The sequence below is a fragment of the Festucalex cinctus genome, chromosome 6, assembly GCF_051991245.1.
Source record: "Festucalex cinctus isolate MCC-2025b chromosome 6, RoL_Fcin_1.0, whole genome shotgun sequence".
Lineage (NCBI taxonomy): Eukaryota > Metazoa > Chordata > Actinopteri > Syngnathiformes > Syngnathidae > Festucalex > Festucalex cinctus.
The window spans coordinates 6,200,558-6,210,919 of record NC_135416.1 but is presented as its reverse complement, the minus strand read 5'-3'; the positions used below and the strand labels follow the sequence as shown (position 1 = coordinate 6,210,919).

Genomic DNA, 10,362 nt, shown 5'->3' with positions numbered 1-10,362 from the left:
TCTTGGCGGAGTAAAAAGGGAATGGAAAAACACACACACACAAAAACAATTATCAAATAAGACACCTACACAAAGGTAATTAATAATAAATTATCTTTATTTTAATCATCTTTTGCATCCACTAAAGCAAGGTCCACATAGTGATTTTTAACATCTTAACAGATTTTTTAGAACGTGAAGCAAGCAAAAATAAACAACAAATCAACGCTTAGTGCTCTTATACTATGATGACTATGCAAATGAGCTGTGGTAGTACCAAGACTGACCTGTGAGAGGCAGTATAGTGCCACAGGGCATCCAGACTCTCACAAATATACAACGAAAAAGAACATGTAGTGGCAGTTGAGTTGGCTAATGATTACAATCCTCGTGTCTGTTGCTTCTCTGAACTCGGTGTTGACCAAAAATATATATGTATATTTTTTAATCGTAAATATTGAACAGGCCCACAAGGGTTTTAATGAATGACTTTTAGTCATCCACTGATTCCATTGATTGGAGAGGAAAAATGTTCCAAATCAGTCTATCGTTATGTGTGTACATTAAATTTAAAAAAAAAAAAAAAAAAAAAAAACACCAGTGGAGGAACCCATTGAACACACACAAAAACATAAATATTTCAAACTATTTACATGATATCAGTCAAAAGTGAGTATCAAGTCCGGCTTGTAAAAACCAGCAGCTCTATCCCTGAGAAATGTCTACTTTGTTGCGGAGCCTCTGATATTAGATCAAAAGTCCATCCACGAACTCAGTCACAGCTCCTTCTTCACCTCGTACTGACACACGCACGACGCTCGCTGGCTGTCCAAGTACGGTTTGCATCCCAAGTGCATCACGGCGTCGAATAGCAGCGTCACCGCAGACTCGCACGCTGAGCAAAGAAAGACACAAAAGGACCGACCGAGTTCACAACAATGAATACAAAAAGTAAAAATACACTCCAAGTAGCAAATAAATTCATCTTTTTTTTAAAGTCAGTATTGTATTTTTGACTGTACTCAGTCATTCTAATCACTAATAAACAGCTCTGTTGCACCCTCTGCTGGACAGTGGACACTTTAGCTAACAGAGTCAAGTCAAGTCATCTTTATTTACAGTGGAAGACATTTTCACAGTTCAATAACAAACAAAACAAAAAAAACGGTCAGAATTCTAAATAAAAAATATTTTAACATTCCTAATTATTGTTTTGGTGTTAAAAAAATAACTAACGTTGTTATAAATGATTAAAAATAAGCTAATACAACTTGGAAGCTGCTAAATTTTCAACATCCTAAATTATCACGTGTACAAATCGCTGCTCAATTTTGTGATGTAAAAAAAAAAAAAATCAAACTCAAAAAGACTGACTTTAAGGTTTATTAATATTGTTTTTAGATTAATTATTGTTCAAATTCACTCACCTATTTTCATCCACCAAAGAGTACAGCCATTTTGATATTCTACTACCACCGGCTGTCGACAGAAATTGACGTCGAAAAGCCCTCGGTTAGCATCGCAAACGTCACGGCTCACCTGTTTTCTCGTCAAAGGTGGCGGTAATGCAACAAAAGTATTTGCAAACTACCCAAAAAATAGTAGAATAAGAAGTAGTCTGCAACAGATGTGTGACGTATGTCATTAGTTTGCTGCCGCCCTCTCACAAACTAGCTCGCTAGATTAGTATGCGGCGTCCGCCACAACAACAAAGCATTAACTGAAATCAACAACTAGGATTCTAACTTTGGCCACAAATCGACACTTTAAAGTAAAAAGAACAACCTTTCCCGTTCTTACTTTTAATCATGTAAAGCACATTGAGTTACCTTGTGCATGAAATAAAAAATAAAAATAAAAAAGCTGCCTTGCCTATTTCTCACTTGAGTGCCTGCCCTCTGAATTACCTTGAACACTGTGGGCCAATCCCAGGGTCCGTTGCACGTTCCTGCAGATGGTCTCCAGACAGTCCTGGAACTGCTCGTCGCAGTCATGCTTGTCGCGGCCGCACGTGTCGTAGCAGCGGTCGTGCTGATTGCAGCATTTGGTCATGGATGGGATTCCGATGTCGAACTGGAAACACAAGACACTTTCATATTGCCAGCATTTTTCAATTCTCTGGCTTTGGAGGTAGTGCGAGTAGCTCCGTGCTGCTGCTCTGTATAAATGAGACCAACACCGTGAGTAAAAACTGCACCAGCAATTTTTACATGGCCTGCAAATAGTGCACGTTTTCATTTGTCAATATTAAACAGCACCAATGCAGAATGAGGGTAAAAAAATAAAAATCAAACAAATCTCTGCCAACAGATGTAGAAGCCACTTTCTCACTGCCTTTAAAAATCACAAATTACATAAATTCAAATAGCGTCACCTGGATTCCAAAGAGCGGTGTCCCACAACCGTTGGGTGGCGGCGGCTTGTAACCGGGACGAGGCACCGGTTTGTAATCTGAGAGAGGAGAGCAAAGGTGAACTGACTACCATTGTTATTATCTACAAGTCTGATGAACACATCATCACCGTCAGACACTCAAGGTGCAACGTTGATATGAAAACTGCAGTATTTAGGCTACTATATGCTGAAAAACCCTCAGGTGATAAACAAAAGGCATCTGTATTATCACCATCCAAGAGAAAGCAGGTGATGCTTAGTTTGGCAACGGACTTCAACTGAGTGGATGACGTCAGTTCAGTTTTACACAGCGGTGGGAGCTACATTTAACTATTCAGGTAAAATCTGATTTATTATTATTATTACCCTACTTTTTAGACTCTAAAAAGTATATCTGTATTTTTTACTTATTCATTCACCTATCTTTATTATCGTTGCAAATTTTATTAATAAAGTTGAGTTTAGTAAATATAGAGGTAACGTTCACTGCACAATTGAAAAACATTTCACAAATCAAATTCTGAGGCACATTTTAATTTTTCTGAGTAAAACAAAAGCAGGCACCAAATTGGTTGGCTGGCACCGGGCAGTGGCTAACGCACTGAAGCCTCATTAAAAAAAATACAAAATAAAAAACTGCCTACCGTCACTACACTTGTACCGGCACAAGCCGTCGTCGCCGCCGAACAAGTCGAGAGCCGCGTTGAGGTACGTGTCGATCTTATGGATGCCATTGCGGATCGTTTTCAGAGTCATTCGCCAGTCAGGAGTCTCCGCTTTCTGTCCACAGCATGACACGGACGCCACGCATACGACCAGGGCGAAAACAACATGGGCAATCGTTAGCATGACCGGCTAGATAAAAAAAAAAAGAGGAAGCGATAGTGACAAGAGTTCGTGCAATACGCGTTGACTAGTTTACGGCATTTTCGACTGTGTTGTTTTCATTTTCTCGCAACAGCGCTCCTTCCGGGTTTAAAGCAGTCACGTGACACGTGCTGCATTTAATTGCATTTGGAGTTTTACCTGTACCCGACCGCAAAGTGGTCTAATAGCGTTATTGAAATATTATTTTTCATAAAGTATGGCGGACATTTTTTTTTTTTTTTGTAATTCCAACAAATTTCGAGCGGCGGTCCAATGCCCCTTTCTCGGTCGAAGGTGGGAATGCTTTATTCTTATCTGATTTCCGAGTTGCATTGATAGCGCCGTCAGGATAAGCCAATGAGAATGTGCGGAAGCTTTTACGTTTCCCGTGTGACGCAATAATTTGTTATGAACGAAAAAGTAAAAATAAATACATCAATAAATGAATGTGATTTGCCAATTTCAATAATATGAAATTGGCAAACTAACATGGTTGGGGACCATTGAATTATGAATTAGCAATTAGTTTGCCAACACAAAAGATGGCGAAAGGAAATATCATGTAATATATAATATAGTTTACTGGAAAGCAATGTTGAGTGAAAAATTTAAACTGAAAAATACTGCACATACAGTAGAAGGCAGTGTGTGTGCATCCAAAGAGAAGCAAAAACCTCCAGTTATTAATAATATTACTTTATTTCTTTGACAAGCGTGCGTGGAAGAAAATCACTTTCTTCTATAGTTACTTTAAATAGCTGCATAAATCCCCCACACCACCAAAAAAAAAAAAAAATCTTGTATGAATGCACGTCCGTACGTCCGTCCCAAAGTGACTGCCATTTTCTTCCTTCCACTCACTGACGTTTCCTTTTTCCACCTGTCATCGTTTATGTCATGCTGGAAGCTGATTGGTGGGATGAACAACAGGGAAGTAGATGCACTCCGTACTTTTTTTAAATTATTTTAAATCCCTCATGATTCTGATGAAACAGCAGAAGAACCCTTCTCCGGAATGTTGAGACTTTGTTTAGGATGGAACAGTGAGCAGTGAGGTGAACATTAAGTACTACTTTTTTTCTCAGTAGGAATTACTTGTGTTGCTCCTAAATACTCATATTTAAAAAAAAAAAAAAAAAAAAAAAAAAAAAAAAAAAAACCCTGAACATACACACATCTACATTTGTATACATTATAACATCTAACAGTGTCTTAGCAAGTCATCCGCCTCGAAAGAGATTATTTAGTCTGTCCAGCTCTTTGCAGTTTTCCATGGTCATAAGCTCCGCCTTCTTGCGCATGCGGTCGTCCCGGTACACCTTGGCAGCATACAACAAGTCTGTTTCTGGGGTTGGGTGGGAAAGAAAATAGTAATTTAAAAATGTGAAATCAGTGTAATTAACATTACAGTATGAAAAATATGTTTCATATTGACCCCAAATCATAATCATTTATTTATTTCATTTTTAAAATATTTAATTGAAATTTTTAAGGACACTAATTATTTGGGAGGTGGAATATTCACTTGATTTATACAATAGCAGGGTAGTTCTTAAATGGAATTTAATCGTGTGCCATTTACTATTTAGTTACAATTTTATTCTTTTAATGTAATTTTAATTAATACTTCATTAAATGTTTATTTAATGTTATTTTATTAATTCAGGTAATTTTAGTTTTCTAATTTTATTTAGTCGGGATTTTTTATTTAATTAATAGTTTTAACTGTTTAATGGAATGCTGATGTAATTGTATTTTTATTTGACATAATTTATCTATTATCTAGTTAATGAAATTTTAGTTCTTTTATTGACAGTTGATAAATACTTCACTGATTGACAGTTATTTTTTTAATTATTTTTTTTACTGAATATATTGTATTTATTTATTTTTTGTGTTTCCTTTCTGATGGAATGTTAATCTATATAAGAAAATTCCATTTATTTAATTGACTTTTTACCCGTTTAACGCAATGTTACCCTATTTAATTATTCGTATTCTATTGATAGCAATTTTATGTACAATATATATTTTTTAATACTTAATGAAATGTTTATTCAACTATATTTGCACTTATTGAATATCTTATTCATTTAATGCATTTATTTGATTATTAAGTATGTATTGAGAAGCCTTTTTATTTGTCATGAGGGTGGCTAGCATTGTCATGGAAATGTGAATCTCTTACTTGTCTGTCTCTCCTTCCAGCAGGTATTCCTGACGTTAGTCACGTAGTCTTCCTCCACACTTTTCTCGATCTGCTGCAGCGCCGCCGCCTTATACTCCGACTTGAAGTCTCTGGTGACGTAGTAATCCACTTGCAGGTTTTCCGTCTGCCGTTTCACCGTCTGACCCGTGGACCTGGGGAGAATCCGTGGCGTTATAATGCTATGCTAACAAAATTCACGTTATATGTTAGCATGAAGCTAAAATTTGTTTTGATTGAACATTATCCATGCGGCGCTTACGGTCGAGAGTAGAGGCTGTAAGGAGGCGGAGAAACCATCATCTGGCTCAGTATTGACACCAAAATCAGGACCACGATGGGCATCAGCTGAATGAACATGGAGAAACCACCCTGGAGAGGAAAACAGATTTCACGACACGCACACTGAAGACACAGCAGCAACGTTGCGTCACTACAACGGCACATACGTCTCCTCTTTCCTCTGTCCTCTCTTGTCGGTAGTCCGCGTGATGGCTGTAGCTCGTCCTGCCGTTGGTGAACGACTGTGCGCTTGCTGAGTGCCGCAAAAAAAGGACAAAAATCAGTTCCACTTGCGACACATTTGATGGTCACAGCTGCAACCCTACCTTTGCAAATGTTGGCTTTTACCAAACCAGGAACTGAATTATAATTGTTAGTACATTTTCTGCAGTCAGATTGGGTGTCAATTTTGTGAATAAAGGAATGGAAATTAAAACTTTTTTTAAATAATCAATTCCTCAGTTATACAACAGATTAACTCATTCACTCCCAGCCTTTTTCACAGAAGCAATCCCGTTCGCTACTGGCTGTTTTACTGGATTTTGACTGATTTTTGCAAGGCCCACAGAATATGATTGTGTTCTATTGCTATAAAAACATGTAACCTATCAAAAGAAAGATTCAAGTCTCTTCTTTCATCAGGGAAAAAAAAAAAAAAAAGTATATTTCTATCTGCTTCCATTTTGCAGCAATTAGCATTAGAATATAGCTAAGTTTAATAATTTTTTACAAATCTATTTAGAATTGTGAGGAATGTTTTCCAACATGACCCTGGTTGATCTCCTTTGTTCTGCTTCCACCTGCTGGCCATTTGTGTAATAACTACAATTTCTGCAACCATTCTTTGCCGATGAGGCTGCATCAAAGCCTTCTGTATGCTCTAGCAGCATAAACAAAAAAAAACAAAAAAAATTATAAACACGTCTTTGGGACACTTGAAAACATTTAAAATAAAAACATAAGTTTTGGGGAGCAAGTGAGTCAATCAATTATTAAAATAATAGTTAGTTGCAGCCCTGGTTGCCATATTTGTATGTGTATAACAAGGTTATTTTAGTTAACTAAAACTAATGAAAAAACTAAAACTAAAATTCAAAAAACAATAATATTGCACACAATACACATAAAAAAAAACACCCTGAAAACTAACCAAATAAAAATAAAACTCAAAACGAAGTAAAAACTAACTAATATGAAAAATTGCAAAACTATAATAACTCTGGTGTGTAACTCACAGGAGGGGAATCCTCCTCCAAAGAACATGTTGAAGAGATCTTCAGGCGTGATGTCTGCTTCGAAGCCTCTGTGGAAGTCAAAGCCGCCGCCGCCGCCGCCGCCGCCGCCATGCGAGTGACCCGGTCCGCTTGGCTCTTCGCTGCCCGTGAGGTCGTACTGCCGCCGTTTAGTCGGATTGCTCAGCACCGCGTACGCGTTTCCGATCTCTGGCGAAGCACGCGGAGCTCAGATTAGTTTTACAGTATATTTTTTTTGTGTAAAAGGCGACTGAGGGAGACGTACTTTTAAAGGCGTCCGTCGCTCCGGGAGCGTGGTTCTTGTCCGGGTGGAACTTGAGGGCCAGTTTCCTGTACGCCTTCTTCAGCTCGTCCTCGCTGGCTTCTTTGGTGACGCCGAGCACTTCGTAGTAGTCTTTACAGCGTTTTATTCTAACAGAAAATAAGTAAGACCAACAGTTACAAAATACTCGCGAGAGCTGAACAATTAAACAAATCCAAATTGAGATCGCAATGTCGTAAGATGCAATTTTAAAACCGCTAAGGCTGCAATTTGATTGAATGAATTTTGGCATGGAGCGTCAACATCCATAATGTGCACAAGCGCTACAGAAAATGGATGGATTGATGGATGAACGTCTCAAGATGAACATTAACAAGTGCCCCCTGTCACATTTTAAGCCAGCACTCACCTTTGGACCCCTTCCACCTGCTCTTGCGTGAACACCTTGGAGGATTCGGCGGAGGACTCCGTGCGTTCTTTCGCCGCATGCGCGCCGCCATCTTCCGCCGGACGCCTCCGATGCACGCCGTTAGCCGCAGAGCTCCCATTCCTGGTTAGCGCTTCCAACAAGGCTGTGATTAAAGAAAATAAGAGGGCAACATCACATTGATGTACAGGAGTGATTTGTTAAAGTGTGGTACGAGTACCATCAGTGTTATGTGGGCTCCCTCTAGTGGTACCCAAATGAATCACTAGTGAAGTACAGTTGGTTGTATCTAAGCTTTACGGATTGTTTTGAAACTTTTATTTCGGTATGATATACATTTACACATTTAAACTGAATCATTACTTGGATAAAGTTTCTTCCTACATTTCTTAAAGGGATACTTGACTCATTGAGCCATTTTCAGCAGTAAAAAGTTAATATTTTGTCTATAATTAATATGGTAACTTCATTATTTTTCATGTACAATTAATACATTTTAAAAAGTAATGTTTCTACTTGCTGTCGACTGATGATGACATCACCTGTGCTGAGAGTACAGTAAGTACTTGTGTAAGTAGAAAAATTACTTTTTAAAAGTATTAATTGTCATGAAAAATAATGAAGTTATCAAATTCATTCTAGACAAAATATTAACTTTTCACTACTGAAAATTGTCAATGATTCAAGTGTCCCTTTAAGTTTATGCTTCTAACATCGTAACTTTTTTCCCCCCTAAAAAGAAAGAAAAAAAATCCCTTACATTTATACTTAATTCTCAATATATTATTATTAATATTATTATTATTATACAATTTTTGTTTTCTCTTCTTGCAAATTTTCAAAATATTTTGTGCTGTATTCTGCAAAAAAAAACCTAGTTGTGATTGTACCTTTCACTGACAATGGTAATAAAATCCACTCTGCTTGCCAAACATAACTGGTTCACATTTATTTAAAAAAAATAAAAAATTCTTCTAAAACACACATAATAATAATAATAATAATAATAATAATAATAATAATAACAATAATAATAATCCATTCAATTGTATTTATATTGCATCAATGCACAACAAAGGTTGACTCAGGGCATTTTACAAAAGTGATGCGTTTTAAAAAGTATGTCTTTTGATTTTTTTTTTTAAATATATATAATTTTGTTTAGTTGTGTAATTTTGACAACAGGTCAATTTGTCGTCTAACGTTAACATGAATTTACCTTTCCTCACCTCACCCTGTGGCTCATGTTGATGACGTCACGGCGCTGACAATTCTGACCGATCAGTAACGTTTCGTAGGATTTTAAGTTAGCCAAGGTGGTGCTAATGCTCACAACTACGCCAAAAATAAACAGTTTGGCTTGTCATTTTGGGCGAAAAAAAATCCCACAAAAACTGAACATTATTCGCGATAGTTGTGAACGACCCTTACAAACGCGCTAACACGCATAAACAGCTTAGCTTGTTGATTAGCGTACAAGCTCGCTATTAGCTTTTTAACAAGCCTTCACTTCTTGGTGACATGTTATTTCTTTAATTAACACACTGACTTTCAAACGTGGCGTTATGGTCATTTAGCTGTCTGCTGCCTATTTAAATGTGATTATACGGTCAGTCTGTCAACCGCTCTGGCCGGCTGGATTATCGTCCCTGGTGGACCCCCACCAAACCGGCGAGGCGGCTAACCGGAAACAACACCTTACCTTTGGCTCGCGGCGTGGGGAAGAGCTTCTCCGCCTTCTTGAGGAACTTGAGCGCCTTCTCCTTGTCCCCCGCCTCGATGGCTTTCGACGCGATGTTGATACATTTCTCAGCCTCGTCTCGGTTCCCTTCCATCTTCTTTCCTCCTCCTCCCTCCTCCTTCCTCCTTCCTGGGCGGGTCACATGATACACCACGTGATCTTCCCCCATTTGATTGACGCGTCATGGCAACCAAAATATATACAGCTATATATATAGATATCTGTGGGATTTTTGAGCGATTATCAGGTGTGTTGAGGGAAATTCTCCAATTTCACAAAATTATTTACTATAAATAAATATCCACGTTCAAGATCCATCTTTACAGTGACCCACAGAACTAAATGGCAGAAGGTAAAATTAATTTGTGAGCAAATTGAGATATCATTTTCAGTAAATTATTAGTAATTTATCAGTAATTTATCGATCTATATATCCATAGCAGAACAGCTATATTATCTTTTGCGAGATGGAGAGTTAAAAAAAAAAAACCCAAACAAAAAAAAAAAAAACTTGACTTCAAATTGTGAGTAAACTGAGGCAAGATTTCTTTTTAAATATTTTTTTCAGATTTATCTTTGATATTTTTAGATCAGGGGTGGAGAAACCCGGTCCCAGAGGGCCGGAATCCTGCAGGTTTTGGAGGTTTCCCTCTTCCAATGCAAGCTGATTCCAATCAACAGGATCTTTATCAGGCTTATGCAGAGCTTGCTGATGAGCTGATCATATATCAGCTGTGTTGGAAAAGGGAAACATCCAAAATATGCAGCACTCTGGCCCTTGAGGACCGTGTTCGCCCATCCCTGATTTTGATACATCTCATGTCCTATCTCAAGTAAAGTATCTTTGTTCATTTATCTGTGACAAATAATGACAGAAAAGTTAAATGCACTTTCACTAAATTGCAAAAAGTACAATTAGCCTGTGTAATTTGACATTCATACAATCTGCCA

General features: G+C 37.7%; 2 protein-coding genes across 2 annotated transcripts; both read right to left on the bottom strand.

Moving 5' to 3' along the window:
* Positions 1 to 76: 76 nt before the first annotated feature.
* pla2g12a (phospholipase A2, group XIIA) lies at positions 77 to 3,476 on the bottom strand. Its single transcript, XM_077524749.1, has 4 exons — positions 3,018 to 3,476; positions 2,354 to 2,430; positions 1,887 to 2,052; positions 77 to 874 (listed from the first exon to the last, which is right to left on the bottom strand). Exons 1-4 carry the CDS (start codon positions 3,220 to 3,222, stop codon positions 756 to 758), a joined length of 567 nt encoding a protein of 188 aa, XP_077380875.1. The 5' UTR covers positions 3,223 to 3,476; the 3' UTR covers positions 77 to 755.
* A 444-nt stretch (positions 3,477 to 3,920) lies between these two features.
* dnajb14 (DnaJ heat shock protein family (Hsp40) member B14) lies at positions 3,921 to 9,547 on the bottom strand. Its single transcript, XM_077524748.1, has 8 exons — positions 9,373 to 9,547; positions 7,653 to 7,815; positions 7,247 to 7,392; positions 6,964 to 7,170; positions 5,896 to 5,981; positions 5,709 to 5,818; positions 5,429 to 5,601; positions 3,921 to 4,585 (listed from the first exon to the last, which is right to left on the bottom strand). Exons 1-8 carry the CDS (start codon positions 9,503 to 9,505, stop codon positions 4,461 to 4,463), a joined length of 1,143 nt encoding a protein of 380 aa, XP_077380874.1. The 5' UTR covers positions 9,506 to 9,547; the 3' UTR covers positions 3,921 to 4,460.
* Positions 9,548 to 10,362: the final 815 nt, after the last annotated feature.

Coding starts and splice junctions, on each gene's coding strand:
- pla2g12a (XM_077524749.1), bottom strand. CDS start 3,222: ATGCTAACGATTGCCCATGTTGTTTTCGCCCTGGTCGTATGCGTGGCG. Junction 2,053..2,353: donor CACCGCTCTTTGGAATCCAG/GTGACGCTATTT, acceptor TTGTGTTTCCAG/TTCGACATCGGAATCCCATC. Junction 875..1,886: donor ATTGGCCCACAGTGTTCAAG/GTAATTCAGAGG, acceptor TTCTTTGCTCAG/CGTGCGAGTCTGCGGTGACG.
- dnajb14 (XM_077524748.1), bottom strand. CDS start 9,505: ATGGAAGGGAACCGAGACGAGGCTGAGAAATGTATCAACATCGCGTCG. Junction 7,171..7,246: donor AGCGACGGACGCCTTTAAAA/GTACGTCTCCCT, acceptor GTGCTTCGCCAG/AGATCGGAAACGCGTACGCG. Junction 5,602..5,708: donor TACAGCCTCTACTCTCGACC/GTAAGCGCCGCA, acceptor GATTCTCCCCAG/GTCCACGGGTCAGACGGTGA.